At 43.0% G+C, this 24968-nt stretch overlaps 1 protein-coding gene across 3 annotated transcripts in view; it reads right to left on the minus strand.

Moving 5' to 3' along the window:
• Window positions 1-847: 847 nt before the first annotated feature.
• Window positions 848-24968, minus strand: part of WLS (Wnt ligand secretion mediator) — a 100570-nt gene continuing 76449 nt past the window's right edge. For 2 of the 3 annotated variants that reach the window (XM_007089812.3, XM_042997549.1), the window contains exons 6-12: window positions 23895-24063; window positions 22476-22573; window positions 22055-22118; window positions 19956-20099; window positions 18687-18770; window positions 11991-12144; window positions 848-1794 (exon numbers count right to left, since the gene is read on the minus strand). In XM_007089812.3, the coding sequence (XP_007089874.1) occupies window positions 1685-1794; window positions 11991-12144; window positions 18687-18770; window positions 19956-20099; window positions 22055-22118; window positions 22476-22573; window positions 23895-24063 (823 nt within the window). In that variant the 3' untranslated portion in view covers window positions 848-1684. Of the gene's footprint in view, window positions 1795-4025; window positions 4909-11990; window positions 12145-18686; window positions 18771-19955; window positions 20100-22054; window positions 22119-22475; window positions 22574-23894; window positions 24064-24968 lie in introns of those variants that run through there. The other variant, XM_042997550.1, reaches the window with a different exon arrangement.

Here is a 24968-nt window from a genome sequence, read left to right on the forward strand (position 1 = left end):
CAAGTTACACTGAATTCCTGGCACCACAGTGGTTGATCAGAAAGTGGATGTTGAAGGCATTGGATCATACACCATCCCTTGTTTACCAGGACAGGAAAAGGCCTGGGAGAAGAGCCAAAGCCAAAGTATATTTCTTTCCATCGCAGCTCAGCATGACTTTAGCCAAAATCAGGGTACGTTAAATGGACTGTGCCTCAGACCTGCAGGAGTGTGTGTCTGAAAAATACTCACAAAATTGTTTTTGGATTCCAGGAAGAACACATTTATATGGCTTAGAGTTTAAGAGACATTTCCATATACTTTAACTCATTTAATTGGCACCGCAAGCCCATGAAGCAGTTAAAGTTTATGAATTCCAGCTTGTAGGTGAGGGAACACGGAGGTCAGGTGGCTTCAACCAGGTCACATTGTTAATGAGAGACCTTTAACAGGAAACTGAGCCTTCTAACATCAGATCCAGTATCCTTTCTCTCTGCCATACCACGCTGTCTCTCGGAAGGCAGAGGTAAAATACAATGAAACAGGCTACTGGGGAAGTGAGAATAAGGTGGTGGGGGCAGCTGTCTGCTTGTATGTCCTAGAACTTTCCTTCCCCACCCCTGTGGCCACTCACTGTCCCACCGGGGTGGGGGAGCGGGGACAGTGGTTAACCACCCAGCACAGAAAATATTACCCTCTTTCCAGACACAGATACCATCCCCAAGCACTCTGATTTGGTGGCAAAATATTTTAATTTTTCATAAAGCTATTTCCCCACCCGTTCCCCACCCCATAGACTTAGCAGGGAAAAGAATCTGTGGGCATGTGTGCTGGTAGGGCAGGAGGGCGACGTGTGCATATACATATGTGCGTACATGTACAGGTTTATTTAAATGATCAGATCTACACTTTTGGAGGCTGCTGGAAGCATCTTATCAAAAGAAAACACATTTTAAGCAAGAGGTTAAAAAAGCTTTTCAGACCCAAAGGCCATTTAATACAGTAAATCCTACTTGGGTAGTTTAGCAAACATTTTTTTAAAACCCACATTCAACAGACTGGTTAGTATTGGATACACAGATTTGGTTTCAAAGCTGAAATGCCCCTGGCGTAACAGACCTTCTCATGAGATTCAGTTATTTTATATTATGCCATAAAAAATAGGGACACATATCTATCGACAACTTAAATATTAACTCAATAGGCTACTTGGTGATATAAATAGAAAAAAAAAAACACAAGTGGTCACAGACTAGGATTGAGAAGACTATGACATCAGCCTATCCTGGGCTGCAAAAATGTTAAAATCTATCCTAGAATCTAAAACAGGAAAAAGAGTCAAATAATTCCACTCCATATAGACCCCATCTGGCCCAAACCATCCCCCAAGGAAAACACCCCCAACACATGAGGTTTACTAACCACCTGCTACAGATGTTACTATGTCACTAATTAACAATGATCACAGAAAATGTGTCATATCAGAGGTTTTGTTATACACAATGCATTAGTGGCTGCAGGAATCCTCCTGTGAGAGCTACAGTCAGAAGGCAAGCTGACAAACGTCCATGCCGCGGATCCAAGAAGAAACCCCAGCTAAGAGCCTCAAGCATTCCTTTGCACCTGAGCTCTCTCTGGCACACTCCCCGCTCTAGTTAGAGGGGCTGGGATGTGGGGGACAGTCCCAGCCAGGTGCTGCAGCCTCTTACTCCTGGGCCTCTTTGCGGGTCAGCTTGTAGATCTCAGTGGGTCCGTCCACATGGGTGATGGTGGTGGTGAGCTGGAGTTCTTCCCCACTGTGGACACCCAGATCACCTGAAAGAGGGTTTTGGTGTTAGATGTGTTCAGGGAAGAAGAAAGACAGGATGCACCTCAGTAACAACTGCCCTGACCCCAGCCCTCTTTCACATCCTGAGCTTATAGAGACAACCAGGGCACCCACGCGTAGGGCTAACTCCTAACCTTTTTCCTCAAGACTCTGCAGTAGTTTCATAGCATTATTCTCCCAGAGAAGAGATATGAATGATGGATGAGTCAGCATAATGCTTATTATCATTTGTAGTAATTATTAACATTTAATGAGAACTTACTTTGTACCCGACGCTATTTGCAATGTTTTATATGTAATCGTATTTAATCCTCACGAGAGCCAGCCCAGGTGAGCACTCTGATCATGGCAGCTTTACAGACGAGGAAACAGGGAGGGAAGTAAGGTAACTGCCCCAGGTAAAGGGGCAGACACATGACAGAGCCGGGAACTAGGCCAGGGAAGGAAAGTCTGACTCTAAGGTCTCTGCTGTGGGCTAAGCCAGCGCCGCATGCCTCCCCAGTGATGGGGAGGGAGGCACGTACCCACTCCATGTGAGTAATTGACAAAGCAGCTACGCCACGTGAAGGGAAACAAGACCTGCCTATATTTACCAACAGATTGGGCAGGGAATACACGTAACACATTTAGAAACATTTAAGAGTTTTCTTCTCCAGGAAAAAAGTATCAGAAATGTGTTCTGAATTTTCTGCTGCCCCCAGGATTCCGTATACAACACCAGTGTTTTGGACTCATCATCAGTGACAGAGGTGTTCCTCTGCTAAAATGGAATAATGTAGTGTTTTCTCCACCAGCAAGAAAAAGTAAGTTTCTGTAAATTAAAGCGTTCTCCTACCTGCCAGGACACAAATTAAATGAATGTATAATTGGCAAAGGGAAAATGGAAAACATCAGGACCTAACTGTTTAAGGACTGTTGTCTGAGGGGCATACACGTGGATTTGGGTATTTACAGAAAGGGGTGCTGGTTATGTCTGTGATTTTTATATTTATACCATGTACGCACGATTTCATATTTTGGGGAACTAAAATGTTTCCTAAATCAAACCACAGAATTAAATAAATAAGTGCTGTTTTCAACGGGGACTGAAACTTAGAAGCGACTTTGGCCCTACACTTACAGCTAATGTCTTATCACTAGTCTAAGAATTGCTGAGCATCAGTGAATCTCATGGTCTCAGAACCCCGGGAGTCACCCCACACACTGGTCCCACAGGCTGCATGGCACCTTTCACATGTGCCATATGTATTAGTTTTTCATTGTAGACCCATTTCCCAGCAGCTGTGCAGATCAATCGGTCTTATTAAATGCTAGTCTGTGACTCTCTACCTAAGAGACCCTACTTTCAACAGCAGTCCTAAGCTGTTGCAGAGGACTGCTAATGGTTATTTGGGGCTACTGAGGTAAGGGTCCAATCCACAGGACTAGGGGCAGAGCAAGTAATAAAGGGGGTATCAGCCCAGCCTCCGGCACACCCAGCTTCATCGTCCTTTGGGCAAGGGCACAGACCAGTTGGGTGCAAAGGCTGCAGACGCTTTACACAGGGCCCCCTGGGGTCATGCTGAACCGTGATTTGTACAACAAGTATATTTCCCCAGGTCACTAGCTTGCATTCTCACTACTGCAACTTCTAGCCCACTTCTCAGCCTACCATAATGCAAAGGCCTCAAATTTCTTGGTCAAAACTAGTTCTTGATTTGCATATCTGGGTGAGCCATCAGAACTTCAAAGCCACTGTCAGATCTGCATGTCTGTGTGAGTCATCAAACTTTCAAAGAGAACCCCGCCCACCCCGGTAAATGCATTAGCATTTCCTAGTGTTTACCTAAAGAATCCCTTTCACCAAAGACTTAAAAATAGACACTAGAATGTAATTCTACCAAGGTTTTGAACCCAAGATGCTAATTCTTTAAGCTTAGAATGTGATTCTAATTAGCATGTCCTAAAAAATGTATATGATTCTACAGATCACTTGAGCCAAAATAACTTTGGCTTCTTTATTTTTTTTAAACTTTTTTTAAATGTTTATTTTTGAGAGAGAGAGAAAGAGAGAGTGTGAAAGGGGGAAGAACAGAGAGAGAGAGAGACACACACACACAGAATCTGAAGCAGGCTCCAGGCTCTGAGCTGTTAGCACAGAGCCCAACGCAGGGCTTGAACCCATGAACCCTGAGACCATGACCTGAGCCAAAGTCGGATGCTTAACCAGCGGAGCCACCCAGGCGCCCCTGGCTTCTTTATTTTAATGAGTACCCACGTTATAGTGTTTTATCATGTACCTGACACTGTTCTAAATACTAATGTATTTAATCCTCATACCAGACCTTTGACAGAAATACTGTCATCATTCTCATTCTACTGATGAAAACACTGAGGCACAGAGAGGTTAAGTAACTTGCCCAAGGGCCAGATTAGTAAATTATGTGGGATTCAAACCAGAACAATAAGGCTCCAGAATCCAGGCTCTCAACCTTTAGGCTATGTTGATTCTTTTGTAAATATTCTAGTTTCCAACAGCCAAAGAGTCTGCCAGCAAAGTATGAGTCCACATGTAATGTGTTATGGTCATAAATATATACACGCAATAATCTGGATGAATTGTTCAGCATATTAATTTTACTTTTGCGTTTGATAAACAAGAATTTATAGTACACAATATCAGTGCACTGATAGTACGGAGAGTTGTTATTTATGAGTATTTATCGTATGCACTATTAGGGGCTCAGCATGCCCTGTATTTCTTTGTAAGACAGGAAGGAAGACACTGAGGCTCAAATAGGCGATTAGAGAAATTATTCTCTAATGTGGCCCAGTTTGCTCCTGGTAGAGCTGGGATGAGGACCCAGCCAGTGGGTCTCTGGCTAGAAAACTCTATGATTCACATGTGCTTTTATTGTACCCTGAAGGCTAACCCCGCCCCCCTTCCGCCTTAGGGAGTAAATGTGGGAATATGGCAGTAACATGGCAGGAGTGGGGATCCCTCCATTCCCTCCAAATTCCATCAACTCCTACTTCTGCCAAGGTCTTGCTCCATCTGTTATTCTCCTTCTTTCTTGGCTCCTGCTACTCAGTGCACAAACATGCTCGGAGTCTCTTTCCATCTAAGACAAAAAAAAAAAAAAAAGCCTTTCCGAAAATGCAGTATGTTACATACTTAGTGGGGAGGGGAAGAATAAAAGGGAAAAAATACATTAAGAAAGGTAAAGAAAAGAATTCTTCAGTTTGCAGTAAGTCTCTTTCCCTGGTTATGGTGTCAGCTCCTCTCAGATAATTAACAAGGAGATGAAGGCTTGTTTGTGTCTAGCCGTTGCAAAATGAGACCAGTCTCTGGCATTGGATTTAATCACCGAGGACTATCAACAGATCCATATTTGTGATATTGCACCCACAGGTATGTAGCTGCTTGCTACTGGATTCTAACTGGCTGGAATGCATCCTGGGGACACACAAAGCTATATAAACTGCACTATAACGTGACAACAATAACCACAACTCCCTACGACTGGCTGCATTTTAATGCCCATCCCTTGCCTATCTGTGGCTACTTTAGTATAAAAGGAAGGAAAACTGCTAAGATAATTCCAAGATTATTTCACAGAATCTGGGAGACTACCAGTCTTAGAATATGAAAGGGGCTACTTAATTCTAGCCTCACAACCACCACTAAGGCAAATGAACACCCCATTACCCAGATCCAGAAGCCAGAAAGCTCCCATACCATGAGTTTATATTTCTTTAGGTCATACTCAGTACATACTGGAGCCAGGATTCCAAACGGCCTATGTCTACCTCCAAACCTTATGTTCTTTCTGTAACACTCTTGACTTCATTCTTTCTTGTGGAATTTTCTCTAGTCCCATACCTACTGACCTCCTATTCTTCAGAGCTAAGCTCAAAAGATAACTCTCTGTAATAAAGTCCAGGCTGGTTCATGGCAGAAGGAGAAAAACAATGAGGTGGTTTATAGCAAGCTTGGGATGAGCCATTCCCCACCCACCTCCAAAGTGCCTCCAGATACCAAGTTCTGGGCAATTGCAAGAGGGTGGACACAATAAAACCTAGAAGCTGTGAGTGAAATCTTAATGTTATAGGCTGAATTATACCCTCCCCAAATTTATGTGTTAAAGTCCTAATTCCCACCCACTACCTCAGAATGTGACTATATTTGGACATGGGGTCTTTAAAGAGGTAATTACGTTAAAATGAGGTCATTGGGGTGGGCTCTAATCCAATATGACCTATGTCCTCATACGAAAAGGAGATGAGGATACACATACACACAGAGCGAAGGCTACATTAAGGCGTAGAGAGAAGATGGCCATCTACAAGCCAAGGAAAGAAACTGCAGAAGAAATCAATCCTGGGGATACCTTGAACTTGGACTTCTAGCCTTCAGAACTGTGAGAAAATAAATAAATCTCTATTGTTTAAGCCTCCTAGCCTGCAGTATTTGTAACAGCAGCCTTGCCAAACTGATACATTTAGGAAGCAGAAAGTTACTCCCCCAAAAGTAACTGAGGGAAACAGTGACAGAGGTACCTCCTATTATAGTGGAGTGATGGTAATTCTAAGCCCTGGAAAAAATGATCTACTTTGCCTGGGAAAGGAGAGATCAGGTCACTGGAGGGACAGCAACCTTGGGAGAAGCAGGAGACAGAAAGTGCCCAACTACAAATAACAGAGCAAGAGGTGCTAGGCTAATGATGGCTTGTGACCTGCTTGCGAACTTCATTAGAAAATGGGAAAAGGCTACTGAGACCCGCTTCCAAGTCTGAGCCCAGCCCTGGTGGTAAGACCATTTCCATCACTGCTCACAGACATCGAAAAGCCAGGCTAGCCATGGGTGGGTCATCTAACATGCAACCAAGGGGAAGGCCTCAATAAAAGGCAGCCACTGTCAGAGCCTCATGACTCAAACCAAACATTTACTGAGGCAACAAAAGCCAAAGCCACCTTTTCTGTGAAACAAGCAGCAGGAGACCTTAGAAGCCTCTGGCAGTAAAATTGACGCAGTGTGGTAGTGAGCTACCATGACATGGGACCTGGGGCTGCTGCTGTGGCTTCCAGCAGAATGAGTGTGTCAGACAGAAGACATTTAGTGCGAATAGAAATAGAAAGGAACCGGTTGGCAATTAGAGTGTCTCCTGTTCCCTTCGTCATAGTCATCCAGTCAGGAATTCCGTTCCTCAGTTTTTTCCTAAAACCTTCTGACAAGAATTCTATAGACGAAAGAACACAAAAATCAAAGCTATTATTAAGAATCGTCTGACTTTATAAGCAGCTCCAACTTTTTTCCCCACGTGAACTGATGTCTGAGAGGATTTGGACAGTTCGTCGTGTGTGCAGGACCATCGATGCTGAACCCCTGGGAGATGCTGTCTTCATTCCAACCTAAGGTTAGCTGAGATCCATTCCTGCCTGGGAAGACATCCAGAATGATTCACAAATTGCTATTGGAAACAGGTAAAAAAGAACAACTTTAATGAAAAGGCAGCAGGAGCAGGGCAGAAAATGTGAATGGTCCTTGAAAGAGAGTTCTAAAATATCTCTGCTAAATTAAAAAAATTTACATATATGTTTGTATATGTGTATACATATATGTACACATACACATAAAATGTTTATATATAAACATATGTACATAGATACAGAGTCATATATATATGTATGTATATAAAATTGATCCATGTAAACATGTTGGTACCAGCAGCTATGGTAACCCATAGCTTCACATCCTTGCAAAAAGATGGAACCCATATATGGCTTCAGATCCTTGCAGCACCAGTGAGCTGCTAAAAACATGAGGGCATTCTGGCCTGGAGATGTTCTGCCATATCCCGAGTTTCAGGAGGCAGTCAAGGAAGCCTGGTCTCTCAGACAAGGCTACCAGCTCTCCATGAAAGCAGGGACTCTGTCTTAGTCACTCCTTTGGGCTTCATGTCACTCCATCTTATCAAACCTGACACAGTGCTAAGTACTGAAGCACTGAGTGGTTCATTTCTAAGGGTCGCTTCCTGATGCACACAATAAAAGAGAAAATATATATATAAGAAAACAAGCTCTCTGGAAGCTGACCCTTTCTAGAACTTGCCATCTGCTTTGTTTCTGTCAGTCTATTCCTTGACCAAAAGGGAGATACAAAATCTATGCTCTCTGCTTTCATTTCCTCCCTACCCACTCCCTCCTGACACTTGGCATCTCTTTCCACGTCCAAACAAAACAACCCCTCTCAATGTTCTTTCTCTTTCCTTATCCCCTTTGGCTGCATCAGAAACTGCCTGCCAACTTCCTGGAAAGGAGCTTTTTCCAGAGGTCTCTCCAGGATCCGTCTCACGAAGGCAAAAAGCACCACAAACCTGGGATTCATTCTCCATAGCAAGAGAACTGAATTCTTGGCTCCAGACCTTAAAAGCAAGGTGGTGGGGGTGTGGGGGAGCCCAAGCCAACTTAAAAATAAAAACTTTCCACGAGAAAGGAAGAGGAGCAGGGGAAGGCTGGGGGAGGAGAAGGGATGTCATCCAGAGACCCAGAGAATTTTAAAATACAGAAGTTCATTTTCTAGGTTTCTGTGTGATATTCCAAACTAGCTCTTTCCAAGGAGCTTCAAAATTTTGGCAAATGCTCCATAGTTCCTAGGAGACATTGTGTGGTCTGGCAACAGATGAAGAGATGAAAAGTGAAAGAGGGTAGAGAAGGAAAATGATCAGAGAACCCAACATGGAAGACTCCCTTCCAAATGCACAAGGTCACAGTACCATGTGACCATGGGAAGGGAAGGGCACAACAAACTGCCAGGTGCTCATGGGCTGCTGTGAAGTCACAGCTGATCATGTCACCATCACAGAACTACTCAACTGTGTGACTTGTGTTTATGATCAGAACAGGGTCCCAAAAAAGTCTACCCACGAAACTGCTTGAAGAATGTTTTTCAACATGGATTCTATCAGCATTTGAGGCAGGGTAATTCTCTAGTACAAGGGACTGTTTTGCTCATTGAAGGATACTTAGCATCCCTAGAATCTGGCCACTAAATGCTAGTGGTATGTCCCAGTCGTAGTGACATCCAAAAAAAAAAAAAAAAAATCAAAACAAAACCATGAATACTTCTGAACGCCAGTTGGCAAGGGATTTGGGGGATATGACCACCTGCTGAGAACTAGCTTTTGAACTTTTTGTGAAATTACAGGTCAAGCTGCCTTCAAACAAAAAAACTCTGATGGGGAACAGATCAAGTGCTATTCTCAACTGCAAGGTTTCAAGCCTCAGGGGGTGGCTGTTGTGCAGAGTAAGAAGTCCTAATGGGAGCTGCCTGACATCTGGCTTGCACATCAAGCCTCTGGCCCAATAGCATGGCGGGCAGTCATCCTCCCACTGCAGGCTGGGCCATGGCTCTGGCCTCTCATGTACCTAAAAGTGCCGGGATGGGCAAATTCTCACCGGTGTTTGGAAACCCCTTACCTATGACAGAATCACCCTCTGGGCTGCCACCTTAGGACAGGAGGTGCTCTTCTGCTCCTTCTTTGCCAACGGGAAGGAAGAGAACCACAGAATTTTATGGTTCCAAAAGACTTTAAGAGATCACTTACAGTTGGGAGAATGGTAAGAGATCACTTACAGTTGGGAGAAATGGGGAGAGGTTAAGCAGTCTGCCACTCGCCGCATAGCAAAAAACAACCATAATAGTTTACATAGAGCACCCTAGCACACAGTCAGAATTCAGTAACTATTACCCATTAGTAGTATTATTCCAACTTCCTAGGAAGTCCAGCCACTGCTTTATGTGGTATTTCCCTGGAAGGGAGGAACTTCACCTACTGGGTTCCTGCTTAATATTCTCAAGTCACACACACGTCCATATGATTTCTGTCAAAGTCCAACAGGATGACCATGAAATGAAATCAAGATTCTTGTTCACAAGCCCAGAGTCCCTTCCTGCTGGTGTTATGAAGGTCCACTGTTTGAGAGGCCATGTGCCCCCATTTCCCACACTGAGTGTGACCAGCCAAGGAGGAGGGAGGAAGACCGGCCTGAAGGATGCTCTTGCACAGAAGTGGCAGGTATAGTACTGGAGGTGGATGGTGGTTAAGACTAGTCACTATTCCAACCCTCAGCACAGATGCCCTTCACTTCCCACATCATCTCCTCTCATGTCATCACCCCGTCCTTTTACCCCAACTCTCAAGATCATTGGCCCATCTGTGAAATATGAAAACTAATCTAGAACTCTTATTTCTGAAGCATTAATTCAATCAACACTTTCAAACCACCCTTAAGAACCCTGTCCTTGGCTCTTAAGGAGTTAATATTCCAGCAGGAAAGGGAAGGCACAGGCAAACTCATCTATTACATTTATGCAGTGTCATATGAAATGTGTAATCATGTTCCCCCAGGCCTGTTCCTTAGAACACTAGTTCCAAACAAATACAGTGCCTGGAAAAAGGGGTCTGGGGCCAAACGGTTTAACAATTTGGAGGGGTATCTGGGTGGCTCAGTCGGTTAAATGTCCAAATCTTGATTTGGGCTCAGGTCGTGATCTCATGGTTCGTGAATTCAAGCCCCGCATTGGGCTCTGTGCTGACCGGTGTTAAGGTTGCTTGAGATCCTCTCTCTCCCTCTCCCTCTGCCCCTCCCCAGCTCATTCCCTCTCTCTCTTTCTCTATCAAAATAAATAAACTTTATAAAAAAGTAATCTGGGGAAACACTATTCCTCCTACCCATTTAAAATGACTTACAGTAAAAATTAATGTACTAAAGGCATTAAGATGTTTTATTTATTTTTTATTTTTTTTTCTGGGAGGATGTTTTAAATAAAAACCTCATTAATGCCGATTAAAAACCCAATGATTCTCAAATTGACTACTAAAACCTATCAACATCCTATGGCAACAATATTCTATTGAACACGGTTTGCTGATCTGCAACTGGAGTGATGAGGAATAGGTTTCAAGAAAAAGGAACCATTTTGAATGTGCCCAAAAGATGGGTAGGGTTTTATTAGGCCCAAATGGACATAGGATATGAATCCATTCATTCAACACACACATGGTAAGAACTTCTTATGAGCAAGACCCACCTGTGGTGCCATAGCACACATGCAGACCTTCAAGCCCTGATCTCTGCTCCAAGGCAGTGAAGGGCACTAGCTCTGATTTGAGAAAGAACACCTTATATTTGAGGAATAGCAAGTAAATGGCTAAGGTGAAGCAGGTGTGAAAAAGAGAAGGAAGAATAAGGGTGCAGCCAAACAGTGTAGGACTAAGTATTCAAAAAAAAAAAAAAAGGAGCTCTTAGATCAGGTGTCACTTAGCAGGGCACCTATTCCAAGTTAAGAGCATGGCCTAGGCAGTGACAGTCATTTCCCTCTGTTATGGCTGGCAGAGAAACCCCAGGCAAGCCCTTCCTTTCTGTGGGCCTCAGTTTCATCACTTACAAAATAACCAGACTGGCTAAGTTCCCTAAGGCTCCTGGTAGCACCAACTGCCCTTAAGAAGAAGGCCATGGACACAGGTAGGTAAATAGCTATTGGTCTGGATGCAGGTCAACAAACAGCCTTGCAGAAGAATGAGCAGGAGAAAAAAATGAATCCAGCTCAATCTTCAAATCTCAGGACCTAGTTCCACTCTACATGATACCTTAAGATTTTGCCTCTCAAACTAGAAGAATAAATATGGCATAATCTCCAATAGTCAATTTTGCTCAAAAAAATTAAGGAAAGCAAATTTAAGTTTTATACTAAAACTGGCACATGTTTCAGGCTAGAATGCAGTATCCCTAATACTTAAAGATTAAGAAAGTAGAAGATGGGCACCTGGGTGGCTCAGTTGAGCATCCTACTTCAGCTCAGGTCATGATCTTGTGGTTCATGAGTTCAAGCCCATCATATAGGGCTCTCTGCTGTCAGCGCAGAGCCTGCTTCAGAGCCTTGGTCCCTCTCTCTCTGTCCCTCCCCTGCTTGTGCTCTCTCAAAAATAAATAAAACATTAAAAACAAAAAAAGAAGACGACTTAAAGAAATACCTGCCTTGTGCTGGCTTTTTATCTTATGGCTCTCCAGTCCCTGGGGGCACTCACTGACATTTGGAGGGAAAGTTTGCCTGGGGAACCCAGAGCCTTTGCTATGTGAGCCTTGTAGAGACTGAAGCCTATATCCTGAATACAGCTGTTCTAAAGAAACTGAAACTCACCATTGGACTGGTCTTCCCCGTAGTTCTTATGGGATGGTGCATATAGGAACATCAGAGCAAAGACATACAGGTTCCACATTCCATAGATGCCTGTGAAAAAGGCACTGTTCACTTGGACTGTGACACCGCCCCACTTCCAGTGGCCTTCAGTCACCTATGGAAAAAGGACAGTGACATGCAATTAGAACCAAGAAGAAACATAACACCAAGACAGGAGCCAACCAACACAAAAACCAAATGCCTTCTAACCTCCAGGAAAACTAAAGGGCTGTGTAAGACTCCTTTTAAAACCTAAATCGTACCAGTATGGATTTAGGTTCACTGAGGGCTTACTGTGTGTCAGGTACGAAGTCAGTAGTTCTCACATTGGCTGTATATCAGAATCACCCAGAGAGTATCTCTTCCTTGAACAGCAGTACATAGTTATCCTTAATTTAAAGAAATTGTGTTTGGGGGTGCCTGGGTGGCTTGGTCGGATAAGTGTCTGACTTTGGCTCAGGTCATGATCTCACGGTCCGTGAGTTCGAGCCCCGTGTCGGGCTCTGTGCTGACAGCTCAGAGCCTGGAGCCTGTTTCAGATTCTGTGTCTCCCTCTCTCTCTGTTCCTCCCCTGTTCATGCTCTGTCTCTCTCTGTCTCAAAAGTAAATAAACGTTAAAAAAAAAATTAAAAAAAAAAAAAAAGAAATTGTGTTTGAGTCTCACACTTATCCATAACTATAACTCCTCTTCTGTCTGTCTTCCCAGCTAGATGTAACGCCCTGTAGGCAGAAACCATTTCCGATTTGTTTACTGCCATACCCTCGGTGCCTGACACATCACAGTGGCTCAATGAAGACAAGCTGATTAAAGAAGCAAGTGAGTGAGAGTGAGTTGCTTTCCTTAGTGGGGCAGAGTGGGGAAGCAGAGAGACACAGGCTTGGGGTCAGAGATGGGGTTCAATGCAGACTTTACCACGCACTCTCTGCTTAATGTAAGTGAAGTTAAGATGAAGACTCTGAACTTCAATGACCTTAAGGGCAATATAAAAACTTGCAGGGTTACTGAGGAGAATTAAGTAAACATATTCCTAGAAATGTCCTGACACACAGTAAACACAATAAATCTTAGGTCTTACATTGTCACTCTATGTAAGTCACTCATGAAGGTAATTATGAAGCTTTCATATGCTTTATAATTCTACAAGAATGTTTTGAGGCTGGTTTTGTCTATGTTAATGACTTGATAATTGTTTTGAGGGCTGTCTGATGACATATGGATTACACTGAGAACTGTCAACAGAACTGTTGACCCGAGTGACTAGACATTTGTGCCAGCTCTGAGATCAATGAAACGACTCTGACCACTTCTGCTTGCTACAGGAAATCTTAAATGGGAGTGAAAGAATACTGGACAAATGTTCCTGTGATAACTTAATAAGACTGCATTATGTAAACCATCTCTAGGAGACCCTTCTTGGAGCTAAAGTGTAAGATGGTAATCTATTCATTTGTATCTGATACAGATGGTATCTGTATTCATTTGACACCGTCTTTATAGCCCGCGACCCCAGGGGCCCCAGGCATAATAAAGCTGTAAGTACAGGTGTTTCCTTTTGAAATACCTGGAGTGTCAGTTAATTAAGTTAACTGTAGACTTACCAGTTTTAGTTTGGCCTTGATGACACATAATTTTTCATTTTTTTGATGCATAAACCACCATTACAAACTCTTATTTATTTTCAAAAATAATTCACTTGATATGATGTGCTCAGGAATATTTTTTGGCCAAGAAGAATTTCATAACCATTATTGATTTTAGAACAATGTACAAGCATTCAAGCTACTTAGGGCTGACTTTTTAGCAATGTCTCCAAATGTCACTCTTTTTACTTTAAAGAAGAATATCCTAACTTTATAAAAATTACAGTACTTAGGGCATACTTAAGATGATTTTTAGTGAATATAATGGAAGAGGAGAGGAAGTCTTAAGATAGTTCCTGGAAATATATGTACCTGCTGTCATAACAAAGAGAACCGTTCTGTGTGATGGAGGAGGGGAGGCTGGGATGGGAACTGTCGGTAAAATGGAGTAAGACAGTTCTGATTTTCTTCTACTCTGTTAAGGCGGCGGGTCCCTCAATAAGGGAAGGGCCTTCAAGAGACCCTACTTCCAATGACATACGCTGGGAATACTCAGTACTGAATTTTGCTGAAATGGATTCTTGTCAGGACTGGCATGACTGATCTCAAGAAAACAGTCACCTGTATTCCTGGTACACAATGGTACTCGACAGACAGACGGTTGTTGAATGAATATGGACAAAAGTACTGGCACGTGCAGGAATGCAAGTGCAAATCCATGGAAATGGAAAGGGAGGATAGAAACAGTCACTCTAAGAAAATATCAGATTGCAAAGTAAAGAGAAAATATTGCATTCCATAGTAAATAATGATACTTTTACTTAAAAGTAAGACGTCAATGGTAAGTGTTATTTCACTTAAATATTGCTAACACAGATATTAGCAAAGCTAAGACATTTTAAAATAATAACAAAGATAATGATAGTTGACATTTATTCAAAGCTAATATGTCAGGCACTACAGTAAGAATTTTACATGGAAGAGATCAGTCTTAATAACAGCTTTATGAGGTAGGCAGGTAATATTTCCACTCAACATATGGTAAACCATGCCATAGGGAGGTACGTCATCTCGCCCAAGATTGCTCAGCCAGAAAGTCATGGCTCTGACTCCAAAAGAAGGTATTCTTAACAGTAGGAATATTATTGTAAACAGGGGTGAGTGTGTTAAGTTGGCATATGAAGCCACTATTGCGGAAGACAAAACTTCCTTTGAAAACTCACTTAATTAACCATAATGCACATTATTATACACAGGTTCATATATTCAAATCCGTATAGTAATATATACGCACTATATATCCTAGACATAGTAATGTATGGTACAATAAACTGGATATATATGCAAACTACAACTTTACAGTAGAACCACTGAAATGAGAATGCTCATACCACGAGGGGTACACAGGCGCTCAGGTGGCCTGAGGAGCCACAGCAGATTCGTGCCCCTGTCTCATGTCTGCTGTGAGACACATGCACCTTGTTTAGCATGGAGTTGCAGAATTACCCATACCCATAATTTGTCATCTCTAAATGTATTATTTCCTGCTGAGGGCAAAGAGTTGAATTTGCATAAGTGAGCTGTATACACAGTGTCACTCGACTGTGTGTGCCTGCCCTTCTCCTCCCTCAATTATTCCTGCCTGAGACCTCCTGAGCTCTGAGCACATTCCCACCAACGTGAACCACAGTAAGCAGCCTCAACAGAGCAGGCAGGCCCTGTAAATCCAAAATCTTATTAACGCCAAGGCAGAGAGGTGACACTCACCCTCTTTTAACTTCTGGAGAAAAAAATCAGATAGCCCCCAGTGAAAAAAAAAAGAAAAGAAAAGAAAATCATCTTCCCCCTGCATAAGTCTTATTTCTAAAAGTCCCTGTTTTTCCTGATTTAACATTTGAACAATTTACTTTTGTGTGAAACCACCCAATTATACCCCTGGAGCCAAGTGAAGGTCAAATCCCTTTACACCCAGTAGTCTTGACAACCAACATTCCACTTAACAACAAGATTTCCAAATCCCAGACACAGGCTCTCTTACTGGAAACATTTCCTCCGTAAGTGACAGAATGAAGTGATCACACACACACACAAAAGAGCCGGGGACAGGCTCTCTGGGAGTTTGCTGCATGTGGCTTGACCTGAATGTCAGGCACCTGGGGGTCCCCTTAGTGAAGGTTGGTGACCTTCTTCCCTGCATTGCACTTCTGTTCCCTACTGTCCGCTACCTCTAAACGGAACGCCTCTTTCTTTTCCAGAGGGAAGGGGCTAAAATACCAGACTGTGATGTACCATCTCTCGGTTGCTATGACTGAGGCCATTAAAATGGCAGGCATTAAAAGACTGCCCCTCAGGACCCAGCTACAAAGCCTCAAGGTCACTGCATTCCACAGCTTCCTGTTAGCCCTTCATTCCTGGCCTCAGAGCTTCAATATCCTGGCGAGATCCCCTCGCATTATATTTCATGGGGCTTAAATGCAAGCTCTCTCAGCAAGCCCGAGAGTATAATGGGAGTTTTAATACATTCCTTTTACCTAAGGCTGGGATCTATTTCAAAAAGTTACCCAATAGGTTTTCTTTCAGGTGAGCTCATTGCTGAGACATTCCAAAATGACATTAAAAAATAAATCCTCTGATGACTATATTAGTACAGTACCTGGGACATTGAGAGTTATGCCTGAAAACGTCTTAGATATCTATAAATAAACCTTAAAAAAATAACCCAGCAGGAGGAATGTGAGGAGCTAATGGAATCCAAAAGAACTTGCTGCTACCCCCTTGGAGTAGAAATCCACTCCGGGCTGACTGTCGCGGCAGATATAAAAAGCCAGCCACAGGCTGGAGCTATGTTAGAAAATACTGGGGCAATGGAATATTAATCTTTTTCTCCAAAGAAAAGCCACAAACTCTGCTCCTTAGAAGAATTGGCCTACCTTGCTTTAAAAAGGTGCGCTATCTAACATATACAAGGCTAAATTCGGGAAACACATAGGTACCTCAAAGATCGGCCAGTTGTCCCTTCTTGACTTCAGGTGGAAGGGACCCTCTGCAGAGGCAGGAGGGTAAGTAGCATGGGGACTGTGGTGGTGTGGCTTCAGCTTTCTAAGGTGGCAGACACATGTTGTTAGGACCAAAAGTGCCCTTTCTTTCTGCCTCCCTGGGAACATATCTTGGGATTGCCTTTTATTCTTGAGTCCAGCTTAACTTGAGGCTCTTTTCCTCCAAGCACACCCTGCTCTCTCGGACTCCCCCAACTGGCCATATTAAGTACCACAGCGCGTTACCGCGGCACTGGAGGGCTGGACACTTTGGTCACACGAGGGAACTGGCCAAAGGATAAGTCAGGCCTGAGACACCCTTGTTTGAGTCTCTGCTGGTTGAATAAAAAACTCATTCAGAATTTGAAATATTTTTACTGCATTTGGAGTGGCGAGTGAAATTTCCAAGGCTTTATAAACAAACAGTCTGATACAAACACAGCACTGGTGTAGGTCACAGCAGATGTGGTAAGCTGAACTTACGAAGACAGATATGCATATTTGTTTTATTTTTTTTTCCACATTCACGTCAGCCTTCAACAGCAACACTAACACTGCCCAGTGGGCAGAGCCCACATGGCTCGAGGGGCTCCTAACTTGGGTCAGAGGCGCCCTTGGGTGTCCTTTCATAAAGTTCAAGAGGTCCATGAACCGGAATGAGAACAATTATATCTTTATTTTCACCCGTTTCTAACTGAAAGTTACCATTTCTTTCATTTATGAATGTAGAAAACAAGTTCCTGTTAATATTAGCACCACTGATAATTCTGCCACCGAAATCATAATTTCATATCAATCACAATTATAGATATACATCTGTAATATCTGTAACATATATAATTGCAAATACCTATATATCTGATTCCCTTTGAAGTCCAAAGTTTTTATTTTACTCATTTAAAAACATTCCAAGAAGAAGCCCTCAGCCTCCACCAGGTTGCCCAAGGGGGTTGGTCTATGGCACAAAAAAACACAGGGGCCCCTCTGAGGAAATAAGCTAGCAGAACAAGACAAATCTGCATCCTAAGGCTCTATCTGCACTACTTACATTCTCAGTTTGGGCCAAATACAGAGAGGACAGAACAGCTGGCAAAAAAAGAAAAGAAAAAGTCAAAAGGACTGGGTTCTGGTCCCTAACTTACTGAATGTCCTTTGGCACAATATTTACCCTTTTTTTTTTTATTCACAAGAGCACAGCTATTCCTGCCCACGATGTGCCAGGCACTCTGCAAATTACTTTGCAAGCATTGCTGCCCGTGGTCCTTACAGCCACCTTTTGCAGAACATCCGTTCTACATATAAGAAAATTCAGCCTTAGAACTGTGAAATAACCCATCCACAATCCTACCCGGCTGGAAAAGAGCACAAATGGGAAATGTCTCTAAGGCTATCGATTTCATGTCTTAGCAACTGGGATAGCAAAACTTACCCTACTTCCCCACAGGATTTTTGCGAAGCTCCAATGAATGACAGAAAGGTAGCATGTCAGATTTAAACAGTAGTTTCCACTTTCCAAAACCAGTTACCAATATTTAAACATTATTACCATTATTGAGGTCATCAAGAGAGCAAAAGTTTGAGTTTTGGAAATAACCAGCAGAAAGGTAAGATTCTATCAAGGGGACTTGTGAATTATATTTCATGTTTAAGTGGCAATATAATTACTGCAAAGAATGGCTGATGGACTGTAAAAGGATCTATGTTAATGCCAGATAAGGATCAAATCAAACTGATACTTGCTTATTGCTGTTCTGCTATAGGGCTTGAAAGTGTATTCTCAACTAAATGAAATAAGTGCCCTTCCATCTGGCTGCAGGCTTTTAATTTATTCAGCAACTTCTTCTTTCCGTGAGGCTGTACTGAAAGGGAAAATTCCGTCCACCTCCGGCCAGGTGGAATGTCCCTTAAAAAACATGGTTTGAAGAGCTGCCCAGCATTATAGCCTCCCTGCTCCTTCCTCAGCAGCTCTCTAGAATTTTCTATGCAGAGTAGAGGCACCTCTCCAGCACATTCTCACCCTGACTGTTCAGGATCCACTTACCTGACTAACGATGAAGAAAATGACAGTCATAGCAGCACAGGCCAAGGTTATCAGCATGAGGAACTTGAACCTGAAAATCAGCCCCTGTTAGGAAGGAGAAAAAGAGTACCTTAACACTCTCCCAGCTGGTACCAATCCTTTTCTCAATATATAAATCTATAAAAAACTAATTTTAAAGAAATATATAAAACCAAATCCCTAAGAGTGACTAGTAAAATAATTTCACACAGTAACATTTCTCCTGCAGAGGTGAATGTGGCTGAAAAATTTATTGGGCCAAATATTTCTTATGTTCTTATCTCTCATGAAACAGTGATACCAGAGCCTGGGAAATTATATTCACAGCACGTGGTGAGGCTGCTAATTTCCCTGCTAAGCTGGTTATGCTTCTCTGCAAGGGTTCAAAGTCACCAAATCCAAGTTTTCTGCGGTTGTAATAAAATTCTGCTCCAGTGAACAAAAAGAAATGTGCATATTAATCAACATGAAGTGGATTTGGTTGAATTTTCTCATGTGTCACTCCAGCTCTAGAGCCAGGCAAAGCTTCAGCAAGTGCCCAGGGTTTCCTGAGAGCAGGATTTAAGGGAACCTGTGTTTCAGGGAGAGACACCTCTTATTCAGGGGTGCTTAGTTGCAGATCCACTGCATATAAAAACCCTGGGGTTCTGCAGTTTCTGTTTCTTTTCACGGAGGAATTAGGCCCATGTCTCTCCAAGGACAGCCACTTAGGCATGAGTCCAAGGGATCCTTGAAAAATTAAGAATGTGTTGCTTGTATTAGAGATTAGAGGATGTTGAGTGTTTTCCCTTGAATGAGATGCATAACATATAAACAGAAATTACCGAATTCTATCTGATCACCTGCTGGATATTTTAGGGGAAATGTAGCCTCTTGGGAGTCTAAAAATCAGATCACCTGGGCTGAAGCCCAGTCTCAAGGCTGATTCTGCCCTAGTCAAATCTCCCATCTAGTATCACCCACATTCCACCCCAAAGCTGAAGAACCTGCTGAACAAGTTCACCCCTAGTGAGGACAGAAAGACATATATACCACAGAAAACTCCAAGATCCACGCAGGCCAGCTAGGTGTTTTTAGGGTCAGATTTAGCCTCTTATTTTGCCCAGAGCTCCTATATTACATGAGAACCTCTCGATGTGTATTTGAAATAAAGGCTTCTAATCTCCAGGTATAGGTGTGTGGTATGTGTTTACATATCAAGCAGGAGACACTGAGTAACCAGATCCTGCATGAGCCAAGAAATTTGCTCACCTCATAGTGCAGCCGCCGGACTTTGCTCATGGCTGGCAGGCTGGACTGCTTCCCACTGATGTTCCGAAACACCTGAAACACCATGAAGCACAGAAACAGGAAGTAGAGGCAGAGGCAGATGCCAGCCACAATGATGAAGGCCATCTGATGGTTTCCAGTAAAGGAAATGGCAGGCTAGCTGGGGACACAAGCATGTCTCAGCTCTGTTGGCAACAACACCCTCTGTCTCCAAATAGTTGGGCAATTTTCAGGAGGATAAAACATTAAAACTGGTATTCTAATGCCAGTGATAGAGATTTTCTGACACAGAAGTACAACAGAATGGAATGAACCAAATTGCTCTCTGAGGCAAGGAAGAAGAGGAATGGAGTCTTGCTTGTTAGAAATGCAGATTCCAGGGCCCACCTTAGACCTACTAAATCAGAATCTGCCTCTTAAGATCCCCAGGAGATATGTATGTACAATAAATTTGAAAAGCACTAAAATACTGGATATCAGTTGCAAATTACTGATCAGGTAGAATGCTGCATTAAAATCACCTGAAGTGTTAAAATGCAGTCCAGGTTTCACTGAAGATGTATGAAATCAGATTTTTCAAGAGCAGGGAAACCAAGAGCAGGGATCAAGTTTAAGAACCACTGGGCTAGTTAGTCCTTGGATTTTTATAAGAAGACTGAGACACCCTGGAATCAGGAAGTGATGGAGTGGGGGATGGAAGCAGCCACAGCAGCTAGAAGGGATGCTGGGCATGGGACCTAAGTCCTTGAAGTAAAACCAGGGAGGAAATTCTGTTTGCAATCTTCTGTTACCACAAGAAAAATCTTGTCAAATGGGACAGGAGGCAGAAGGACAGATGGCCAAATTGGGAGATGAGGGTGGGGGCAGTATATACGTTGAAACTGATCAGGGCAACCCTGAGACCGATCTTTAAAGCTCAACTTGAGAACCACCAAAGCTTGGGGTACACTGAGCTGGCTTGGGAGGCAGGTGACCTGAATGCAAGTCCTTTCTGCTCCAACTCTACCCCAAGTTGCATATTTTAAAAAATTTTAACAAGTATGAACTCAGCATGTATATTTCATTAAGTAATACATTTCATGAAGTTTCTCCTTCTTCCATAAAGCTAACAGTACCCTGGAATGAGGAAACCTGACATTTTATTTGCCTCCCTGGACCTCCATCATATCTGTACAATGAAAAGGTTGAAGTAGACTTAACATTATGAGTATTTCCCGTGTTGTGCAGCTCACATTTTGGAGAGGAAGGATGGGAGTCATGGTGAGATCAACTTTCTCATCTTTAAGGTAATGATACTACTGAATCAGTTTGCTCACAAAGTTCTTGTGACACTAAGAAGCCCAGATAAACATCATGGCCGAACAAAGCATTATTTACCAGCACGTGACAAGATATTATCCATCAGGAAATAATACAACTCCAGCCTTTCTCCCCACTCCAGAGGAGAGTCTTTTTCTCCCAAAGCTCTTGACATATTATTCAGGAAGATAAAATATTTAAATCCAGCATCCTAAAGGGGATAAGCTAAGACTGTCGCTTCTGCTTCATGAAGATGACTCAGACAGAGTTTACACCAACCAACCAGAAGCGTCGGCAACTCCCCTGGAACTAATCACCTTAGCCTTATCTCCATGCGGTCTCAGAAAGGAATGGCAGCAGCACGTATGCTGGCACACCAAGGTCACTGTGAGAAGTCGCGCACACAGATGACTTTGGAAACGGGCTCTCCCACAGGGGCCCAGATATGAGCCTCTGTGGCTGCAGGGAAAAGCTGGCCATGCCGGAGTCTGCGGTAAACAAGCATATAGATCATTTAGACAGGCTGTGGTAAGACTAGCAACTCTGATCCATCTGCTGTGAGGACGCACTGCAACTTCTTCATTTTGCCTCCTCTCACAGGGCTTAAAAGCAAGCATTCATTCTTCTTCTTATTTGCCTTAATTGCACCGTTACCATTGGTCTGAGGATCAAAGCTCTGGCTGAGCACACATGGAGAACATTAGCAGGACTTAGAAAATCATCTTGAGGGACCAGGTGGCTATGACAAGAAATGAAACCCTGAACCAAGCAAGGAAGGATACAGCCAGCTCTGTTCCAACATCTGTAGTCCAGATACTGTAGAAGGGATTCGTGAGTTGTACCCCTCTACAAAGAAAAACGATATGGAAAGACACAATTAATACAGAGGCAAAGGGGAACTTTCTCTTTACACATTCTTAGTTTCTCACAGCCAGAGGGGTGGGAGCTGTATTTAGACTAAGAAAGGCTGGCAGACTTAAAGAGAAACAGAGTCTGAAGGATAGGGCCAGCACAAATATCTTCCATCTATAAAGGGCTTTGTCTTTGATTTAATCCCAATCTTTATCTGAGGATGTGACCATGTCCAGTGCTTTCACCCCATAGGCTCCCGGCCACCCTTCCCCTCTTTGAATACCTCTAAAGGAGCTGGAGTGGACATAGGGATGCACATGTTAGCCCAGGACCCCACAGGCACCTGCTCACCTCTCACACATATCAAATATGAAGAGGCAGAAAGAGCCAACAGCAATTGGTCCAACTTGCTTCCAATACCCTGCTATGTGATTCCGCTCATGCTGATCCTGAGGAAAACCAAATTGAGAAATGAGACAGGGGAAAGCAAAGCACTTCTATAGTTAAGTCAGTCATTCAAACACCTGTTGTATATCAAGCATCACGCTAGGCTCTAGGCAGAGGAGAATAAGACCAAAATCTTTGTTCCAAAGGAGCTCATTGTTATCAGCCCACCCATAGGGGCCCTCACAGCAATAGGAACAGGATGCTATGGGACCCCAAAGAAAGATCTTGTACCCTCAGCAGTGGAAGATCTATGGTCTGTAAAAGGACTCATTCAGAGTTGAACTCCTATGTGACTAAACACTTGTGTTTGATCAGGTGGGTGGTGCCCAGAGGACAAAATAAAGACTCTAAGGCATTAAAATATGTCAAGAGATATATCAATATCTCTCATGGTTAGGATAATAGACATATATTCTCCCTGTCTTCATTAAAATCAAGAGTGGTTCCTCTTGAGAGATACAGAGAGATACCAAGAGACAGAGAATGAAGGAATATAAAGTGAGAAAACAGGGAAAGGCAGAAGACAAATTCTAGCAGTCAGGCTGGAGCCCAGGTGGGGACACTGCACACAACTCACTCTGGGCACTCCACCATGGCAGGCTGCGCTGCTCTACCCGAGTCTCCTGTATCCTGTCCCTGCTGTGAGGGCTCATTCTCAGTGCATCACTGCTGGAGGGGCCCTTATGGCTACCCCAGCCGTAAGCTAACACCTCTCTCTCCTCTCACTGCTCTCCTACAAGGGCTGCAAGTCTTCAGAAGCAATGATCAAACCATTATGGGATTTAAAAACAGTCCGCTACTACGAAGCTGATTGTGCCTGACAGGAGGACCAAGCTCCAGCTGGCACATCACCTTAGCCACAACGTGATGACTGCACCATTCTTATTTTTATCCATGGTATCTTCAGTCCCGCCTGAAATATGATTTGATGTCTGTGCAAACTGAGACCAGGGAGGTAATAGGGGTTACTAGGCCACCTGATCAAGTTGCCAGTGGGAAAGGGCCAGGCCCACATTCACTGGGGGTTACCTTGGTCCTGGGGACAAGAAAAGCTGAAGTCAAAGCAGAGGAAATGGTGGTAATTGTTGACATTTGTGTGTTTACTTTCTGTAAAAAATACATCATCTCATTTAAATCTCACAAAACTCTATGCTTTAGGCCTTTAAACTCCATCTTACAGACAAGAAACCTGAAATTCTGAGTGATTAAATCACTTGCCTAAGGCCACCTGGCTAGTTCGTAAGTGGTAGAGTAGGAATCTGAACCACTGGTCTGACTCCAGACACTTCCTTCTAGTCCCTTCCTTCGTCAGGAGGCTCTTACCATCATGTGCTCGCCACAGAAGATGATCCAGAAGGAGAGAAGCATCGCATAGAAGATGCCCTGTCGGATGTCACCAAACAGCAGCATCCAGGTCCAGTCAAATCCAATGGAAAACCACTCCACCGGGATGTTGATAAAAGTCATGGAAATCCCAAGGGCAAAGATAACTCTGATCATGAGAGAATATCAGGAAAACCACTTTATTCATCTGGGAGGCAGATTTTCAAAAAAAAAACAAAACAAAAAACAACCCAGTTTTGGGAAATGAGATGTTTCATATTAGGACTGAAGCCATATGATCAGTTTCTTAGCTCTCATTTCTACAGAGATGCAAAATGTCTTATTTCGTTAGCACCACAGCAGAACGAAGGAGTGTTACATTAACATTTTCTATGTAATTGAACCCAACCTCCTTAATGCCCTGAACTTTATTTTGGTACCAAATCAGATTAAGAGCTTCCTACAATGTTTTCCCCCGCCTTTGCCTTCTTAAGCAGACCTCTTTGAACATAATTATCCCCGCTTACCTATTCAGGTAATCATTAACCTGATCATTAAGAACACTCATTATCATCATTATTATGATATCCTCAGCAACTATGAACGAGCATGATTGTTTCAATAATAAATCACTCCAAACAACATGAAATACTTGTTTTAGCTGTGTGTTCAGTTTTTATTTTGTTTTTTCCCTATTGTACTATTAATTGCCACTGCTCTATCAAGTTCATGCATTTTGTCACTGATTTATTCATACTTCCATTCATACCTATGAAATACAAGGGTTAATTAAGCACGGATGACATACCAAGCATTTTGTTAGGGCTAGAGATACCTAAGAGAGTAGCCCTCTTCTACTCAAGGAGATATATGTAGTGGCTGAGCCAAATAAAGTGTGACAAGTGATATGACAGAAGTGTGCACAGGCTGCCACACGGACTTCTAACTTTGACAGAGACAGAAACTGAGAAGAGCTGGGAGTCAAGACTGGGGAGGTGGAAGTACATTTCAAGCAAAGGGAAAAGCCTGGATGGAGGCACAGAAGCCTGGAACAGCCTGAAGCATTTGGGGATC

This window comes from Panthera tigris, chromosome C1, assembly GCF_018350195.1.
Source record: "Panthera tigris isolate Pti1 chromosome C1, P.tigris_Pti1_mat1.1, whole genome shotgun sequence".
In the NCBI taxonomy this organism is placed as follows: domain Eukaryota; kingdom Metazoa; phylum Chordata; class Mammalia; order Carnivora; family Felidae; genus Panthera; species Panthera tigris.